Raw genomic sequence first — 21681 nt, 5'->3', positions numbered from 1 at the left:
AATACAAGAATCTGGATTCCAAAAATGAATTAATATATCATTAATTTCAGAACGTTGTAAAATTGTATCGATACAAAATGCAATGTCATTTGAGCTGAAATTATTAGCATCGATTAAGTCAGCTGGAGGCACATGAGAAATTATTTTTAATGTAGACTGAGATGTTACATTTTTTTTATATAAGTATTACCACAAGAATATTATAATTTATAAATTTAGGAATTAAGGATTTTTCTGAGATTACACATATATTTTTTTGTTCATGGGTTGTTTAAAATTATATTAATATTTTATTATATTTTATAATATATGTAAAATCGATATAATAAATTAAAAATGTTCAATACAATTTTTATTTAATTTATTAATTATACATCCTATGTATAGACAAATTTAATCAATGTGTAGGTAACAAATAATTTAAATAAAATTCTTAGTAATATATGCTGACCTTGATTTCATTCGATTTAAAATAGTAATACAAATATGAAACTATTAACTTGTACGAATGTGAGACAATACGTGTCATTGGCTTTCGTAAATACAAACATAATACACCAGTAAAATTGGAAAATGAAGAAAGACATCGATAGAATAAATAATAATAAAGGTCTAATGGAGAACTGTCACAACAATTTGTAATAGATAGTTTTTTCTACAAAAACAGTAATGCATTCAAACAGATACTTCAATTAAATGTTAAAATATTCATTTTAATTTACATAAAAATCAACTACAATTTTTAAACATGTCAATCATATAATAATATTTATTTAATTATTGACATGTTTGAAATTTGCGAACATAATCTTGGCGAAGGGGGGGGGGGGGATTGAAAACCTTTTAATTAACAAGATAATATTTTTTTTTTTTTTTTTTTTTTATTAAGAAAACAAAACCCTCGGCAGCAAGGCCATTGGGATATATAATGTATAATAGTGTTACAACATGTTATGTGTTAAAGAGAGGGAAAAAAAAAAAATACAGAACGATAAAAAATAATATAAATATGATTTAATATGTACAGATTATTAGATTAGTTTGAGCAAACCAGATTGTTGAAGGAAGGCTATTATATTGGAGACTGGTAGGTTAGGTCCGAGGCTTTCAAATATGTCTTCCGGAAGTTGGTTGTGTTCCCTTGCATCGCGGTATGTGTTACACTCGGTCATGATGTGTTTGATCGTTAACTTGACGCCACAGGATGAGCATATAGGGGGTTCCTCACGAGACATTAGGTAACCATGAGTGAGTTTGGTGTGGCCTATTCGGAGTCTATTGATGCTGGATTCTATTTTCCGATTTGGGTGGTTGTTTGGCCAATGTAGGGTTGATTGCTTTATCTCATTAAGTTTAGTTCTCTGTGTGGACCACAGGTTTTGCCAGGATTTTGCTGATATGAGTTTTATTGTGCGTTTAGCATCGTGAGCAGAGATGTTTGTGATAATGCCGTTGGGGGTTGTTAATGCTATTTTTTTAGCGAGCATGTCAGCTTTTTCATTGCCTTTTATTGATGAGTGTCCTGGAACCCACATTAATTTTACTACATTTCCTTTGACGTGGTGGGCAGAGATAGCAAGCTGAATCTTCTTTGATATATCATTAGGTTTGTGAGTGTTGGCAATACTTATTATAGAGCTTAGGGAGTCGCTTAGGATGACAAAGTTATTATTTTGTTTTTCTAGTGAATATTCAAGGGCTTTAAGAATAGCAATTGCTTCAGCGGTGTATATGGAGCATTCTACTGAAAGTTTGTATGTTATTTCTTCTACGTCATTGTATATGATAGCGATTCCCACGTTGCTTTCAGCTTTGGATGCGTCGGTGTAAATTTTTATAAAATTGGAGTACTGATCTAAAATGTTTTTGAATTCTTGAACATAAATTTGTGAGCTGGTTGTGTTTTTGGGCAGACTGGTAAGACTTGTGTCTATCATATTAGAGATCGAGGTCCATGGAGGAAAGAAGGGCGTTTGGGAGATAATAATGTCTTTGAGGTTCAGATTATTTTCGTCTACAATTGCTTGTATGGACGGGCATGATTGTACAGATGATACCATATTGTTTCTAGCAAGTTGTATGGCCAGCATCATGACGTTTTCCTGGCGTTTAATATGCAGGGGCATCACATTGGATATATTTAGTAGGCTTGTAATGGGACTGGACCGAAAAGCTCCAGTTGCCAGTCTTGCTGCTGCGTTATGGATTGTGTCTAATATTATGTACTCCCTTATGAAGATAAATATGTTATATGAAATACAGTATTTTAATAAATCTATGAATAGAACAATAATGTGAAATGAGTAGTTTCTGTTGTTTTATTTAAGCATTTTAGTTTTTATGTTTCATTGCAATTTGTTTATTATATAACACATAATAGCATAAATCAATGTTAGTTTATCTCATTACTTTTATATATAAACCTACAATCATCAAATAATATAATATACTATAATTTAGTAGTAACATCTCCACAAACATATTACAATAGTCAATAATCAAATATAACAGTTTGTTATAGCGGAGGGGAGGGGAAGGTATAAAGTATAAATTATTTATATTATAATTTCTAAATAATTATATGTATAGATAATAGACTAGATTATTAAATTTTATACTAACTCATTACTTTTAAAAATAGCATATTTATTTAAATTTGACATTGTATATAAATCAATTAAAATTCATGATAATATGTGGTAAGCTTGTTGAATACATAAATCTATTGTTTATGGCAGAGGTATTTAAACTGTGTGAAGCGGCTCCCAGGGATCGCGAGAGTTGGCAAAGAGAGCCACATCAAAGCACCAGGATTCAATATTAATGCAGATCATATACTCCATACATTAATTAATATGGAGTATATCCATAAATAATTAATATAAATATTATTTATAATCATTAAAGGCATTATGGAACCGATAACAAAACATATTACACAACTTTTTGAAGTTTTATTTTCAGTAGTAAAGTCACTGGTATTATCACCCATATTGTATTTGTATTGTTCCAATTTTTTCATAATAATTTGGGAGCCGTCAAAATATTGTAAAAACACAAAGGAGCCACAGGATAAAAAAGTTTGAATATCCCTGGTCTATAGATTTTAAATCGTCAAATTTTCTATATTTTTAAACACAATATTTTGCTCTATATTATTATGGTAAAAAAAAAATGTTAGCTAGATAACAAGGCTAATATTTTTGTGACAAGATGTACAATTTGAATCAGTTTTATACCCATGAAATAGATGACATTTAAATTATAATACGTCATAAAAATATAAAATATATAATAAATACATTTAATAGAAATTTAAAATGTTTAACATAGAAACAAGAGTTTGATTTAAACCAAATTGTTTTGAATGTCATTGACAATTCTATATTTTAGATAATTCAATTCAATTTTTATATAGTTAATAATATTTTAACATAGATATTGGCGAGTTGAAGTTTGATTCATAATGATTTGTATACAGCATACATATACAATGTATATTGTAAAATTAAAAATAAATAAAAGTATATTAATATATGCAATTATTTTATCAACAACACTAAATTAGTATTATAATCGAGCACAGTTTTAATGGCTGACAAAAACTTCAACTTCCTTTAATTTACAAAATAATGTTAAATAAAATATCCTTTAAGTTGAAATTAATTATTTTGAAGTAATATTTAAGTTAGGACACTGATAATATGGTTCCATAATTAATGATGATGACAAAAAAAATAATAATATATAGCATATGTTACAAGTTAGAAGAATATATTTTAATTCAAATTTTTAAATAATTATCATAATGGATGCACAATATACAAATTAAAAAAAAAAAATCAAAAGATAAGATATTTATTTTAATTCTATAAGACATTTAATGAAATGATAAGCTATAACTTTAAAATAAAAAAAATCAATTTATATTAGGCCTCCACTTAAATTAAATTATTGAGTTTCAAATAAAATTTGATAAGTGCTATTACACAGAATACACATATTATCTTCATACAAGTATACATACTACATGATTTTAGTACCTATACGAAAAAGTATAATGCTGAGATTAATTTTAGCAATACAATTAGTAATAATAATACACTAATTCTTTGCATAGATATGGGGGTTTTTTTTTTATTAAAAATACAATTTAATGTATGTATTACATTCTTAATTTAAAAGCCCAAAGTTAAATTAATTACGCTATTAAGATATAAAAAAAATTAACTGTTTACACATATTTCAGTATATGTAATATGATACATTATTAAAATGTAGTCCTAAAAGTATCATACCAACAAAGACTATTAAAATATATAAAAAGATAATATGTATATAATATATACAGTTTTTAATAACATGATTGCATTGCTTCATGGCATAAATAATTTTTTTGAAATATCTTTCAGTTATATTCATCTCATAGTAAATGTTAAATATGATATTAGGTACCACGTAGTTATTGGCTGAATGGCCACTGCTAAAATCAGGAAGTATAATGTTCTCTTACGCTTGTACTCAACCATTACTACCGGTTGGCCAACATTTGCAACTGTCGCTATTGAATTCAACTGCCATCTCATTGAAAATAACTAAAGATTAAAATAATTATAAATTATACATCTATAGTTAATGTTGAATTATTTAAAAATTATAATATAAAATATATTACCAAAAAGTACATAAATGCAATTCCAATGTATAGTAAGGCAAGATAAAATGCAGTTTCTCCAAAAAGTAAACCAATTGGAATACAGCTTATAATTCTGTAAATAAAAAAATATTAATATGATATTATTTCTTAACAAATAATATATTTACCAGAAAGTAAGATAAAGAAAGTTCTTATATAATTAGTAAAACATAAGAAGAGTATACATTTTAGTCTTCAGACATTTTGAACAATTACTTACCCAAAATACTTGTATCCTGAATAAGCCGTTAGATCAAAAGCACGTAGTGAGCTTTGTATATTTGTAACATATAGTGCCATTATTTCCACTAAAACCACTATTACTTCCCAAGCAAGAACACGAGAAGCCTGTACACTTAAAAGTTCTGGACTGAATTGTCCGTGTTTACCAAGAATGAGACCCAAAAACAGTAAATATCTGGAAAATAGTTAATTTTAATAGACAAATTAATAAAACAGATATAATATTAGTCTTACGTTACAAAAGCTACAGTAGGAATATAAAGATCTGGTGCATTGACATCTGTTTTTGGTCTTGCTCGTCGACGATCATCGGATTGCTCTGTTGATTCTAGCATAATTGACCAATCCTTGAAAACAATAAAATGAGTTAACTTTATTCAATAAATTTAAAAAGGTCATTTTGTTTTGAATATTAATTTTAAAAATATTGTTTAGTTTGAAATAAAATGAATAATATTATTTTGTTAACTTACTGTATGGACAAATGGAAACAATAATAAACCAAGTTTGCTGATCACATAACGGGTGTCTACAGCAAAATAACGTTTTATTTCTGAACTTATTCCGCTAGTATATTTGCCAACATTTTCATCAACAACCTGTCCTAAAATTTTCTGTCCGTATCGCACAGTTACTCCTGCTAAGAGTGGATTACTTCCGAATGCATCAACTAAATTATTTGAAGGATTAAACATTATTGGTTGTGTTTGTTGAGGACTTGGACCTGGGCCTAAAATTATAAACAACAGAATAAACATTTTGATAATATAATTATTTAAAAATTTCTTATACAAAAGAATGGCCACAGAGTCTCTCGTGTGTGGATCCAAGAATGCCAACAGCACCAAAATTAAAAATAAAGGTTAAGAAAAATTATGTAATTACATTCTATATGGTAATTAATTATTGCTTTTAAAACTTTTGATAACTGTTGCAGAATAATAAAATAATGAATTAACAATAATTATTATATGTTTTAAGTACAGCATAAAGATATTTTATGTAATTATGTGATACTAGTATACCAAAAAATGATAAAAACTAATAGAATAAAAAACCTAGTGTGAAATGAAAACTGCCAAAATAAAAAGAATTGACTGTTCTATGGATAGTGAATCAAATTTATTATTACCTTTCATATCCAAGCAAAAAATGATAAATGTGAATGTCACGTTCTATGATCTATTAGAAACTTGATAATATAATATCTTCAGAAATATAATTTATTATAAGATGATAAAACACAATATTCATATTTTAAATTCTGAGTGTAGCAATGAATGTGTTGATTTTACAAAGATGTGTTTTTTTTTAAATTGTTTCTGTACATGATAAGTAGTTGAAATAATGCTTCGATTTTCAACTTCAGTATCTTGTTTGATGTAAGATCAATCTAGTTAGTGCATTGAGGAGGTTACAATTCCCAGTAGATTTCAAGTGGAACAGGAAAAACAAAAAAAAGCGGGTAAGCTCTGCTGTACAGTAGGTTACAAGTGGGAAAATGTATAATAGATTGTAATAAACTTAAACTCGATGATATAATATCATATCATTGAATAAGAAAAACGATTCTGAGGTGATACGGTTTATCTGTCTGGATTTTTTAAATTTTTATTATTTATTATAGCCTTTAAGTAGAATTAATATTATAATATTATAATATTTTATTCATTGCTACGGTGATAAACAAATTGTTAGAAATTAAAATCCCATTTTAAGCTGTTTTTAAAAATAAACACTATCGTAAAATCACTAGCTTCCTGGCTCCTCTCAGAATCTAAAATAAGGAAAAACGGGAAATTTTACACAAAATTTATTAAATTGAAAATGTTCAAATTATTTTGTTATTAAAAATTTATAAAAAGTTCAACTTTTATTTGGATTGAAAATGTAAAAGAAGGTTGCATGTTAGTAGTTAAATCTGTAACCAAAAAATATAAAATATATACGTAAACACAGTTCTTTTATAGTTATTTTAAGTTAAAATTTGGATAAAATTACATATTAAATAACCAAGAACAACAATATTAGTTATTTTTTTGTAATTTTATAAAATTAATTTAACTTACTGGCTACCGTATTAATAATAAGTAATAACATTTTAAATATAATATAAAATATCCTAGACTGACAAACCGTTTCCGCTCAGAATCGTTTTTCGTATACAACAATATTATATTATTGAATTCAAATTTAATACCATTCGTTAAAGTGACCTCCACTTGTAATCTATACGCTTTTTTTAAATTTTAATAAAGGATAATCCTTTTATTGTAATCCTACCTATAATTTTTAATAGATTTTTAAAACTCAAAAACTGTAGTTTCGAGTTGTAAACTTTATTTGTCAAATTTAATCTAAGTAAAAATGTTTGTCTTGATTTGTATAGCCCTCTACAGTAAGATGATAGAAACTATGTTGTAGGTGAAAATCGTAAACATATAAACTTGATGGATAATTATTACACAGGTAATAAGATAAATATTATTTACGCTAGGTTGTCTTATCATTAACAGGCACTCATATATAGATATATTATTTCTATATAATATAAACATAAAGGTACTTTGTTGTATTATATTTGTAACTATTTATGATATGGATAATATCCATTCTTTTTTATATTTATTTAGGATATTTTTTTTATCGAAACCTATACATTTTTCTAGGCATATCTTCATAAAAATTCTACCATGACAGATTGACAGAACCATATTACTGCATTATATACATAACATGATTTAACACTTTAAAATCCTATATCAATATAAATAATTATTAATAATTACTTGGCGTGTAATGTTGTCGGTGATTAATGTTATCTGTTGGCATTGATCCAAAATCACTATATCCATACCCATGTTGTTGTGGAGATGGAATTGATGTAAAGTCATTGTAATAGAATTGTTGTTGAGAAGGCATTGTTTGAGGTTCTGGTGGCTGAGAGTACATAGTCGGTTGGGCATAGTTGTATTGTACTTGTTGAGGAGGCATACTATTTACATCTAAACCAGGTGTTTCCATAGGACGTCTTGTTAGACGTTTATTGCTGTTGTTACCCGGCATAGCTAATTAAGATAAAAAACGCATACAAAATAGTTTACAATAGTATAATACTGATATATTATGACTTACTATTGAATGTGTTGTCGTTATAATTCATTACGCTATCAATTGGAGTTATATTGAGATTTAATTTATAAACTGACCGATAGGAGACAATACGAAATGCATGCGGTCGTGAATTTTTTAATAATATTTAAAACAAACACCGCACTGATGAAAATAATCTGAAATGAAGGTAAAACGTCTAACAAGTAAAGTTTAGTTGTGTACATTTCATTATTTCAATACGGCTCATGATTAAAAAATGATGGCATAATGCGCTATCACAATAATTCACTATCACTACTCACTATACACGTTCCACACTCGACTAAAGTGGCCGCGTAATTATTGTGAAATGTAAACGATAAAGTGATAACGAACAATAATAATTGTCGTCTCCGATAATGTATAAACCGTAAACCGAGGTATAAATCCGGTGCCGCATATTTTACCGCAACTATGGTATGATGCTACACCGGCCTTGTCTGACAGCCAATGAGAGTCGCTCGTTTCGTACTTACAAACGTTCCATGTACGTCATTTCTATCATGACACATGGTACAGTAGGGCCAGTCATTTCGATCGTTTGTCGGCTTGGTCACCAATTCGTGCTGTTCCGTAGTGTTGTCATTCCCCCCCATCCATTACATTCGGCGTCACTACTCGGCACAAATGCACACTCGTCACTCACGTCTTACGCAGTCTCACGAACCGAGGAGACGCTCTCATCTCTCGCCATAACCGTCACTCCGCGTCATTACTTGAAAAACTTAAATTTGTTCGTTTTAATTGTTTAATCGCGTGGCGTGCGTACGTCCTGCTGTGGATGTTTGTTGCCGACCGCCGACTGAAGTGCTAGCCTTTCATCAGAGGAAGTCGTCTCTTACGATCGTTGGTTCGTTCGTTCGACGTACCTACGCGCACGTCGTCGAACCAAAGGTGAGCGTTGAACATTTTTATTTTTCATCTCCCGACAATAATAATTACTTATTACTTAATACAATAACGCGTTCTCAGCTATGGCTGTAATTCGTTGTCGCAAACGTCTACGAAGCGTACGGATTGTTCGAAATCGATTTATCTTGTTTAGATATTAGGTTTTGGTAAATATGCAAGCGGTGACTTTGCTCGTTTCGTTGTTGAATAGTAGACAGTTATTTCGAACGTTTGAAATCTAACATCCTCCTTTGTTACACGATGACTTTTTGTCCAATTACGACTAGAACAGTACCGCAAGACCTTTACGAAACTCGTTTGTAAATAATTACCCATTGTAGGTTAGGTAGGTTTTCTTATTGTGTTTCTAACATTATTTACCGCACGAAATGTTCGAAAACGAATTTGGCGCGCGGGATTGACTAAAAAAAATCTATTGCCTAAAACTAGTCATGTTCACGCGAGTAGTCGTAGTTGTCGAGACTACTATAGAGGCATTTTGTGGACGCCATTTTTTTTTTTATAAGTATTTGTCAGAGGCGGACCCGGCGTATAACACTATAACGTCCGGGCTCTATAACTGTCGTAGTGCAATGATCGACCATTTAGAATTTTAGGCTTTTAGAGGTAGGTTTTTAAATCTCATTTCGAATAACCTTAGCTTGAAATTAAGCGTGTGGGACTATTATTTTAAAATTATATTTCCCGAAAAGTGTTGGTCTCGGCGAAGTCGTAGTCGCCCGAGAGGTGTTTAAGGACGCCATTTTTAAACTTCATATATTGTTGTCACCATGACGGACCGGTCTAATGTCGCGGCTATACTACAGTTCTATCCGTCCAAAATTCGACCTTTACGCCGTCTATTATAAAAATCATCACGACTAATTCATATTTCGTTTTTTGACAATCGCGCTGCTACGCCTAATCGTTCGTTTGATATTCAAAACGGCGCGCACCTCCGTCGCCGGTGTTTGTGTCTTTCGGTCTTGGTGAGTTCCCGCGTTCGATCGTTGACCGGCGGCGACGCGCCGACGCTGGTTTTTTATCTTCGAAGTCCGTCGTACAAACGGATTGGAGGAGTAGCGGACGCGGCGCCGTTCACCGGCGCGGCGGAACCGCCACTGCGTCTCGTCGGTCGATACATTAAGGTTACCGCCCCGGTAAACTGCTGGGGTACCGCGGTATACTATTGCCGACCGGACGCCGAGTCGCGTAGCGTACAAAGACCGCAAACAACAAATTAACAAAAACTCGTCAATCGTACGCTTGCGGCTTGCCGGTCGTCTTATGTTTGCCCGGTTTCTTTTTTGTTAACCGTTTTTTAACGTCCGCGTCTAGGTGGGTGTGGTGATTGAGTTCGGTCGATGTTTGTTTTCCCCCGTCGTGTCGTCATAAACAGTCGTTTACATTTCAACTTTTAACGGTGTTTGCAATATTGTCGTGTATCACCGTCGTTCACTCGTTCGTTACGTAATGGCCGCCGTCCGCTCATTCACGTAGTTCGAACGCGCGTGCTTAGTTTTTACCCGGCTGCGACGGATTTGTTTCACGCGATTCACGTTATTTTGTGATTTGTTTACAACGCTCAAATTGTCTGCCTACTTTTATTTTTCACTGGATACTTATCACAAGTAATTATTCGTTTGTTTGTTTTGTTTATTAATTGTGTCAATGATACATTCATCAATAAATATTATTCATAATTTTGGATGTAATAGGCGTTACATCACATTAAGTGAACTATTAGCGTCCGCCTATTTATGTTTAATCATAATAAAACAAAATATCTAAATTTAAAAATTAATATTATATGCAAGTAATGAGTATAGGCAATAGGTATATAAACAGTACATTATAAGTATTGTATGCAGTACCTACTTGAAATTGGTCGAAAAACCAATGGTGAAGGACCAGTGTTGGGTAAATTACTAATGTTAAGTAACAAAATTACAATACCTCTCGTTACATAAAATATTTTCATTATTGATTGAATACCTTTGCCAAATCTACCAATTCTAAATGCGTGCACCAGTGGCAGTATTTCAGTTATAAAATATGTCTAAAATAATTATTATTTTACACTATATAATATAAGTAGTTTACTTAAAAAAAGTATAGCCTGGATTTATATGTATTTTTTTTAATATTCCAAAAAGTAGCTAGATAAGCTACAAGTTTGAATTTTAGTCAATAGATCCGGAATACAAAGTTTTATTTTGTATATTTTGTCTTTTTTTGACGTGTGCTGTATATTTCTTGGTTTTTTTTTTACGATTTTTCATTGTATAAATAGATGGATTTAATGTTAATTTTTCTGCATATTTCTGTATTTTACGAACTCCAAAAAGAGAATACCCATTTGTTTTACTTTTGTTGATTTTACCTGATGAGTCATTAAGGAAAAATTATTATTTGTTGTATCTATACAAACAAACCATTGCCAAAATCCTCAATTTTATTTCAAATCCAAAAAAATATGGATAAAGTTGTATAATATAATACAACTATTTCAACTAGGTACACAAATTTCCGCTGCTCTTAATTTAATTATTAATTAAAATGAATTTTTGCATATTTGAATGATAATCAGTGCATACCTACCTATGCCTAATTAATTTTATTTTTGAATCTGAACTTAGTTTCTAGTAATAACATCAATTTCTGAGATAATAATAATATTGTTGATTATTATTTAAAACCTCTTTTAAAATTTTTGAAATCAAAATTCTTAATAATTAAAATACCTACCTAATTGAATTTGAATTTTATTTTCAAGTATCTTAGCCCCCTAAATGTTGTCATATATTTTATATTTTTAAATTATTTTAGCCTCAAGTCCCCTGGTACATCATAAATGAATCTAGACAAATCTAGACAATAATATTCCTACCTTAAAATTTGATAATAGGTCTATTACTCTAATATCAAAGCTTACACTATAGCACTATTGAAATTAGTGAACGAAAATTTTCTGTCGTATGCGTGTAAAACAGACACATCACATGCAAGTACCTACAACGTTTCATAAATTTGAAATATTAACTGATAAATTAGCATTTTCTATATAAGTAATAAACTAAAATTTAGATATAACTCATAACTGTATAGGATCAGATGTCTGTGTCTTAGAAATGCTCAAAGTGCATTCCCATGCAGTTTAAAAGACTGTCAAGCTAACTGTGACATTTATAAACTATTTAATTTTATGATATCTCAATTATAAATTATTTTTTAACTTATCATTATTGCTTTGAAACCTGTGACCCGTACGGTTCAATAGACAGTCAAAAACAATGTGTGTATGTATTCTTGTGAATATTTTTTGGTGCATGCTATCTTGGGTTAATATTTTGATCATATTTATATTTCGATTTACTATTTGTAACACAACCATTCTTATACTAAAGTAGATATCTAATTGATTTTTGCTATACTCTATTCAGGCTAAGAGTGAAAATAGTGTACGACGAAAACGCGTCTAGTTCCGCGCCGGTAGGTCACGTGATATGTTGGTTAGGTTAGTGGGGGGTTCCAATAAGGTGTAACCAATGACAGCGCACCTTCCTGCCCGATTTTTTTCATTCTTAGCCTGTTTAGAGTATAGCGTCGATGGGCGAATAATATGACATATCTCAAGAAAAACCGATTTAGCGTTTTATACATTAAAAAAAGCGAGAAAAAATAACACATGATTTGATCATAATATTAATACAATAATAATAATCTCTAAGGAGATAAAAGATTTAACTGTAACTTGATTGCATGTTATCAGTGTTCATGTTTTTGTCTTTCCTGAACATTTTACTTTTTTGAGATACGACATATTACTCACCCATCGACGATAGGCTATATCATTTTTGTTTGTACTTAACTATGATGATTGATTTATCAAATTTATTATAGTGTCGGTAAATAACTTATAGTATTATAAAATAAAATGTTTAATGTATATTATATTTATACTAATGTTCTTAGTAATCATTCATAATTTAGAAAATGACATTATTTTTTTTCTAGATACGATGGGTGTCTGTTTTCTTTGTGATACAAAATTGTATGGTGAACGTACACGGGTGTGTTCAAGCATTACACCGCATAGTAATGTACCATACCCGGAAAAAATTGTTGAGCTTCTGGGAGATGAATTTGTGGTTATTGTGACCCCTGCAGATCACATGTGCAAGAAATGTACTTCTCTTTTGACTCATATGGACAAGTTGGAAAATGATCTGAAACTTGTTAAAAATGCAATGTTGTCATATATACAAAAGAAATATGGAATATTGCCTCCAGATCAGGCTGTTAAGGGTGTTGAGGTAGGATAGAACCTAATTAGAAACAAGCTACATAATATTAGGTTGTTGTATAAAAAAATTACTTTTATCTTTTACTTAGATTGTCAATGGACATTTAAAGGCAGAGGAACAACTAGAACAAGGTCAGCGTAAAGTACCTAGTGGTCTGACAGTAGGAGTTTCTCCTACTGTAACTACTGCTGCTGTAGTTACTCCGGTCCAAACTCCATTAAAGTTGTTAAAAACACAACAGCAGCAGCAACAACAACAACACCAACCACAGCAACAACATCATCAACAACAACAACAACAACAACAACAACAACAGCAGCAGCAACAACCAACACAACAAGAAAGCGCTAACAAAATGAAAATATACAAGTGCGGCTTTTGTACATTCCAATCGAAAGAGCTTGGTCATGTTCGGTATGTACATTGTTAAATATTATTTTAAAGTTATTATTAATTCTTTAATTTTAGATTCCACATGCGCACTCATATGAACAAAAAGGAGCCTGAAAAACCTATTCTTAATCAAGCAGCAGCTAAAGCATTAACTCCGGTTAGCATAAGACAAAATATTATCTTTGACTATATTAATTTAGTATAAGACCAATTAATAATTTTGCAGTACATATTTTAATTTAGTTAACACTTACTACTTTTTCCACTTAACACTTTTCAATTATAATATATGTTAATGCTGTTAACCACACTTCATTGTATTTTGCACATTGAACTATGTTACTGTGTTACAAAGACAAATTTTCATTATAAATATCCTATTTTGTTCCATAAGATCATAATTTTAAAATATATATTATAGTACTAATGCTTTTATTTATTGACTTTTAAGAGAATGTCAGTGTATTTTTTTTCTGACCTACCGGAAATTAAACAAATTTTTATGTTTAAAATAATGATCATAATTATATTAATTTTTAAAATTAGAGCGAAATGACCTCTTATAATATTTTAATTATAATTATCTTATAATTATCTAGGTCATATCATAGGCTCTTTGTTATATTTTAATTTTAAAACGAGCTATGAGTATTGAAAAATTGTAAATTGTTTGTACAACTTAAAATATTTATAATTTGCTTTTAAATTAAAATATAATAAAAAGCCGACGAGGTGCCCTAAATAATAATCTTACCTTAAAATGTTGTGGTAATTTCACTCTAATTTTAGAAATTAATATGATTAAGATCATTATTGTAAACGTAAAATTTGCTGTTGCTTTTGGGTGAGGGAGAAAAAAAAATGTGCTTACAATCTTCTTAATCCTTTACAGGTGAATTATTATTTTACCATGATCACCCTCAGAGTGAATTAATATGACAGTATAGGCAACTTCTTCTACATATGGAAAATAATAATAATTGTAATAAATATAATATACATTCATGTTTTTATCTAGTTAGAGTTTTTAGAAAAGTTAGATGACAAATGGCAGCACATATTTCATTATGTGTTTGAAGTCTGTACAAAAATAATTACTATTACTAAAATTTGATAAACATTATAACCATAACCTAACATCTTGACGTAAATATTACTAAATTACATAAATATACGTCAATACTCGTCAAAGGGTTAATTTTAAAAGAATTACTTTCAATATTAATTTTATGTAACTCATTTGCTATTATTTTGCTATTAATTTTGAATTGATCTCTTAATATATATAAATTTAATTATATTAATTATTTAATTTAGGTACCGCAACAGAAGAAACGACTTTATAGATGTCAAGTATGTTCGAAATCCTTTGATAGTCGAATTAATTGCCTTGATCACATTCAGAAAGACCATAATCAGCCAACTCCATCAACCTCAAATGGAGTAAATAAAAAATTAAATATTTTAATAAATCTTCATGTCCTAATTATTTTATTTTATTTTTAGGAAAGAGAAACAGAAGATTCTCGTCCGGTTTCAGCCAAAATTATGAAACCGGAACCATCCAAGACTCAAGAAAATAATCCGCAAGCGGAGTCTTCTATGGATGTGGACGAAAATCAACAAGATGACAATAAAGGCACTGTAGACACAGATATGATGTTGAATGACAATGTCGTCCCCACTGAAGGGTCTTCAAATGTTGAACAAGAAGAAGGAACTGAAAATGCAGGCGAAGAAGAAGAAACTGAAAACTCTCAGGAAGATAAGACTGTAAAAGAAGTCAAATCGAAAAAAAAACCTGAGCCTGCACAAGAAGAAGCCGCTGAAGAAGAAGAGGATGAAGAAGATACAGCCGTGCCTGAACAGGAAGAAGCTGATCAAGAAACTCCAGACAGTGTTGAGAAAGAAGTTGATGAAGACAATGCAAATGTGGAAAACAAAACAGGAGACTTGGACATAGAATCAATGTTAGCCGCAATCCATAATGATAATCCTACTAACAGCGGGGATACACAAAACAAAGATTAAGATTTATACAACTTATTAAAAAGTTAGTAATCAATTTATATTTATAAGCTCCAGTTTCATAATTTAAAAATTATTTTTCCACTAAGTTTTTTTTTAATATTTTCTTTTAATAACTTTTAAGTGGCATAAATTAGGAGACTGTATTATTTATTAAAATATTATAAATTAAATCATTATTTTTTTTTTTTATAAATAAGATAAGACGGAGGATATTGAAAAACCATATTCAAAACTATTGATAGATTTTGGAATACGATAAACAATTTTATTTAATAAATTACTTAAATTATACAATAACTGATGGTAATATTTAAATCAGATTAACATGATGCAATAATGTTAAAATTAATTGCCTATCAGTAGTTAGTTTCTACTTACCTAAAAGTAATTTATTGTTTGATATTCGTGATCTTATAATATATTTCAACCATGTACCTCCTAAGTAATACTCAGTAATATTCAATTTCCAATCATAATCGTGTTAAGGCAATTTATAGACATCTAAAAATGCACTCACTGTTGTCATGGTTAATAGTTTTTGTTAAATCGAAATTAAGAAAACTAAATTACACACTTCAAAAATTTAATGATTATATGAAATAAAATAACATTTTAAGTAATAAAATCAATAAAAAATATATATAATAACAGTTATTAATTTTTGTTTCTCAGTCTTAAAAGTAATTATTGATTTATTTTTAGTTAAAATTTAAAATTATTCATTTAATCCTAATAATTATATAATGGTTATGAGTAGAAATAATTGAATTGCTTTTAAGAGACGAGTTCAGAAATATATTATTATGCATTTATACAATTTATCTTGTCATGGTTTTAATAATCTAAGATTCATCAATAATAGGGGAACGTAATATTACATTAAACTACATTTTCACACAGTAATAAAGTACTAAATTAAAATTGTAGTAATATAAAGATAAAAAATTAAAAAGTATAATTATCTCAAAAAAAATCTAGAAGTTAGTATATAAGATAAGTTACCATACTGAAGAGTATCTTTTTAAGTTCACGCTGCAATTAGTCTTAAGACAAGATTAGAGGCACATAAATATGCTCAAATCTTTGTCATCATTAAAATAATCTTAGCTTAATAAATAATATTTGATACTTTTAACCAAATTTGCAAACATTATAATATGCAGTTAAAAAACAATTATGATTTAGCTTTTCTTGTTATTATTATTTGTAAGCTATTACATACGTAAAGTAAATATTTAATACTTAACTATTTCATGATGAGCTAATATTCGGATTATTTTAAAGACAAATATACAATGTACAGTAGTAAGGCTCGTTCACATGGACGCGTATCGTACGCTCACGTTTTAAATTTACATTGATTAAGTTCATACACACTATACTGGCAAGGGAAATGCGCCATTGTCGGAGTAGCGCGTATGGATTTAACCAATGTAAATGAAAACGCGCGCATACAATACGCCGTGTATGATTCGCGTCCATGTGAAACGGGCCTAAAATACTAAAACTAAATACATAGTTATAAAAAAATTTAATTCCATTAAAAAATGGTATCTATTATATTAATTCATTCGTATTCATGATATCAGTTCCATTATAAAAACAAGTTCAGAGTCATAAATTATGCATAAATCTTTGTCATAGTTTTATTAATCTTAGCTTAACTAACAATTTTATTAGGTAACATATTACATTAGCTTACAGTACTAAAAATTAAATACTTAGTATTTAAAAAAAAAATTTAAGATCAAAACCAAAAAGATATTTTTATTTTTTAGTATCTAGTATAATTCTTTATTTTAATTTTTTATTAACAAAATTTGTAGGTTAGCTTAAAATACTGAATAGTATTTATCAAATTCGGGTCTATTACATTTAAGACAATTTCAGAGGCATCAAATATGCATGAATATTTGTCATAGTTTTTATAATCTTAGCTTAATCAATAATTTTAGAAGGTAACATTAAACTACATTAATGTACAATACTAAGGTACTAAAGTGATAATATTCTGATTATTTTGAAGACAAGTTCAGTGGCATAAAATATGCATGAATCTTTGTCATAGTTTTAATATATTACCTTAATCAATAATATTCATAGGTAACATCAAGTTACATAAGTGTACAGTACTAATGTACTAATAATTAATTACATAGTTATATAAAAAAAAAGTATTAGTATCTAGTATGGTTCTTACGTCCTTGAAATTTAGGTAAATATTTATTAGTATTGAATTTATTTATTAGTATTCATGATGGCAGTTCATTATATTATATATTGAGCCAAGTTCATTGGCATGAAATATGCATGGATCGTTGTCATAGTTTTAATAATCTTAGATCAATCAATAGGATGTAACATTAAATTACATTAGTGCATTACTAAAGTACAGAAAACTAAATACGTAGTAATAAAAAAAAAAAAAAAAATAAAAAAAAAAATTTATTTTTTATTATAGTATAGTTCTTAATTTTTGTTTATTATTTTAAAAACATTTAGGTTAGCTTAGTACACTGAAAAGTATTCTTCAAGTTATGTTGTTTGTTAATTATTGTAAGATTGTAGGTTTTAGGATTTTAGGTTCATTCTTGATATTTAAAATATATATTAGTATTAAATGAATTCATTAATATTCATAAAGAGAGTACATTTGGGCAATTATTTATTAAGACAAGTTCATAGGCTTAAAATATGCATGAATCATTGTCATAGTTTTAATAATCTTAGCTTAATCAATAATTTTAGGATGTAACATTAAATTACATTAGTCTACAGTACTAAAGTACAGAAAACTAAATACGTAGTAATATAAAAGAAAAAATTAAAAACCAAAAAAAAAATTATTTTTTATATTGTAGTTCTTAATTTTTGTTTTTAAAAAAAAAGGTACCTATTAGTCTCTAGTTAAGTTATTTAAGTAAATATTTATTAGTATTAAATGAATTCATCAATATTCATGCAGATTTTATACAATGGATTAATTATTTATTAAGACAAGTTCATAGGCTTAAAATATGCATGAATCTTGTTCATAGTTTTAATAATCTTAGCTTAATCAATAATTTTAGGATGTAACATTAAATTACATTAGTGTACAGTACTAAAGTACAGAAAACTAAATACGTAGTAATATAAAAAAAAAAAATCAAAAAAAAATTTATTTTTTTAATAGTCGTTCTTAGTTTTTGTTTATAAAAAAAAGGTACCTATTAGTCTCTAGTTAAGTTATTTAAGTAAATATTTATTAGTATTAAATGAATTCATCAATATTCATGCAGATTGTATACAATGGATTAATTATTTATTAAGACAAGTTCATAGGCTTAAAATATGCATGAATCTTTGTCATAGTTTTAATCATCTTAGCTTAATCAATAATTTTAGGATGTAACATTAAATTACATTTGTGTACAGTACTAAAGTACAGAAAACTAAATACGTAGTAATATAAAAGAAAAAATTAAAAATCAAAAAAAAAATTTATTTTTTTAATAGTAGTTCTTAATTTTTGTTCTTAAAAAAAAAGTTACCTATTAGTCTCTAGTTAAGTTATTTAAGTAAATATTTATTAGTATTAAATGAATTCATCAATATTCATGCAGATTTTATACAATGGATTAATTATTTATTAAGACAAGTTCATAACTTGTACAGTACTAAAATACTAAAAACTAAATACGTAGTAATATAAAAAAAAAAATTAAAAAATTAAAATCCAAAAAAAAAGAACTTATTAGTCTCTAGTTTAGTTATTTTAGTAAATATTTATTAGTAATAAATGAATTCATTAATATTCATGCAGATTGTATACAGTGGATCTATTATTTATTAAGACAAGTTCATAGGCTTAAAATATGCATGAATCTTTGTCATAGTTTTAATAATCTTAGCTTAATCATTAATATTAGGAGGTAAAATAAAATTACATTAGCGTACAGTAGTTTTGTGATAAAAAATTAAATACATAGTAATAAAAAAAAAAAAATAAAAAATCAAAATCCAAAAAAAAATTTATTTTTTATTATAGTATAGTTCTTAATTTTTGTTTATTATTTTTAAAAATATGTAGGTTAGCTTAACTGAATAGTATACTTCAAGTTATGTTGTTTTTTTAATTATTTATGAATATTAAATGAATTCATTAATATTCATGAAAATAGGAGTCACATTTGGTCAATTATTTATAAGGACAAGTTCAGAGACATAAAATATGCATGAATCCTTGTCATACTTTTAATAATCTTAGTTTAATCAATCATTTTAGAAGATAACATTAAATTACGTTAGTGTACAGTACTAAAATACTAAAAACTTAATACGTAGTAATATAAAAAAAAAAATTAAAAAATTAAAATCCAAAAAAAAAATTTATTTTTTATATAGTAGTTCTTAATTTTTGTTTTTTAAAAAAAAGGTACCTATTAGTCTCTAGTTTAGTTATTTTAGTAAATATTTATTAGTATTAAATGAATTCATTAATATTCATGCAGATTGTATACAGTGGATCTATTATTTATTAAGACAAGTTCATAGGCTTAAAATATGCATGAATCTTTGTCATAGTTTTAATAATCTTAGCTTAATCAATAATATTAGTAGGTAAAATAAAATTACATTAGCGTACAGTAGTTTTGTAATAAAAAATTAAATACATAGTAATAATAAAAAAAAAATAATCAAAAATCAAAATCCAAAAAAAAATTTATTTTTTATTATAGTATAGTTAGTATTAAATGAATTCATTAATATTCATGCAGATTGTATACAGGGGATCTATTATTTATTAAGACAAGTTCATAGGCTTCAAATATGCATGAATCCTTGTCATACTTTTAATAATCTTAGTTTAATCAATCATTTTAGAAGATAACATTAAATTACATTAGTGTACAGTACTAAAATACTAAAAACTTAATACGTAGTAATATAAAAAAAAAAATTAAAAAATTAAAATCCAAAAAAAAATTTATTTTTTATATAGTAGTTCTTAATTTTTGTTTTTTAAAAAAAAGGTACCTATTAGTCTCTAGTTTAGTTATTTTAGTAAATATTTATTAGTATTAAATGAATTCATTAATATTCATGCAGGTTGTATACAGTGGATCTATTATTTATTAAGACAAGTTCATAGGCTTAAAATATGCATGAATCTTTGTCATAGTTTTAATAATCTTAGCTTAATCAATAATATTAGGAGGTAAAATAAAATTACATTAGCATACAGTAGTTTTGTAATAAAAAATTAAATACATAGTAATAAAAAAAAAAAAAAATCAAAAACCAAAATCTAAAAAAAAGTTTATTTTTTATTATAGTATAGTTAGTATTAAATGAATTCATTAATATTCATGCAGATTGTATACAGTGGATCTATTATTTATTAAGACAAGTTCATAGGCTTAAAATATGCATGAATCTTTGTCATAGTTTTAATAATCTTAGCTTAATCAATAATATTAGTAGGTAAAATAAAATTACATTAGCGTACAGTAGTTTTGTAATAAAAAATTAAATACATAGTAATAATAAAAAAAAAAATAATCAAAAATCAAAATCCAAAAAAAAATTTATTTTTTATTATAGTATAGTTAGTATTAAATGAATTCATTAATATTCATGCAGATTGTATACAGGGGATCTATTATTTATTAAGACAAGTTCATAGGCTTCAAATATGCATGAATCCTTGTCATACTTTTAATAATCTTAGTTTAATCAATAATTTTAGGAGATAACATTAAATTACATTAGTGTACAGTACAAAAATACTAAAAACTAAATACGTAGTAATATAAAAAAAAAATTAAAAATTATAATCCAATAAATTATTTATTTGTTATTATTTTCAAAATGTAGGTTAGCATAGTATATTGTATAGCATTCTTCAAGTTCTGGCATATATTACTTATAAAACTAGTTTAAACTCATTTAAATATGCTTGAATTTTTGTCATACTTTAAATAA

At 27.6% G+C, this 21681-nt stretch overlaps 3 protein-coding genes across 4 annotated transcripts; 1 reads left to right on the top strand and 2 right to left on the bottom strand.

The window, feature by feature from the left end:
• Positions 1-1031: 1031 nt before the first annotated feature.
• LOC132939856 (uncharacterized) lies at positions 1032-2126 on the bottom strand. Its single transcript, XM_061007260.1, has one exon. The coding sequence runs from the start codon at positions 2124-2126 to the stop codon at positions 1032-1034; it is 1095 nt and encodes a 364-aa protein (XP_060863243.1).
• A 1798-nt stretch (positions 2127-3924) lies between these two features.
• Positions 3925-8380, bottom strand: LOC132935672 (protein YIF1B). The gene is made up of 7 exons (XM_061002282.1): positions 8075-8380; positions 7729-8007; positions 5413-5669; positions 5174-5286; positions 4917-5114; positions 4676-4769; positions 3925-4595 (listed from the first exon to the last, which is right to left on the bottom strand). Exons 1-7 carry the CDS (start codon positions 8100-8102, stop codon positions 4419-4421), a joined length of 1146 nt encoding a protein of 381 aa, XP_060858265.1. The 5' UTR covers positions 8103-8380; the 3' UTR covers positions 3925-4418.
• A 316-nt stretch (positions 8381-8696) lies between these two features.
• On the top strand, positions 8697-20990 carry LOC132935671 (TPR-containing protein DDB_G0280363-like). Of its 2 annotated transcripts, none has more exons than XM_061002280.1 (6): positions 8697-8986; positions 13001-13299; positions 13379-13704; positions 13759-13840; positions 15001-15126; positions 15190-20990. In XM_061002280.1, the coding sequence occupies exons 2-6, from the start codon at positions 13006-13008 to the stop codon at positions 15712-15714; spliced, it is 1353 nt and encodes a 450-aa protein (XP_060858263.1). In that variant the 5' UTR covers positions 8697-8986; positions 13001-13005; the 3' UTR covers positions 15715-20990. The 2 variants fall into 2 exon arrangements, with proteins under 2 accessions (XP_060858263.1, XP_060858264.1); XM_061002281.1 differs by lacking the exon at positions 8697-8986 and adding an exon at positions 10197-10614.
• Positions 20991-21681: the final 691 nt, after the last annotated feature.

Source organism: Metopolophium dirhodum, chromosome 1, assembly GCF_019925205.1.
Source record: "Metopolophium dirhodum isolate CAU chromosome 1, ASM1992520v1, whole genome shotgun sequence".
NCBI lineage: Eukaryota > Metazoa > Arthropoda > Insecta > Hemiptera > Aphididae > Metopolophium > Metopolophium dirhodum.
The sequence above is the reverse complement of the archived record's forward strand: the minus strand, read 5'-3'. Positions and strand labels throughout refer to the sequence as shown.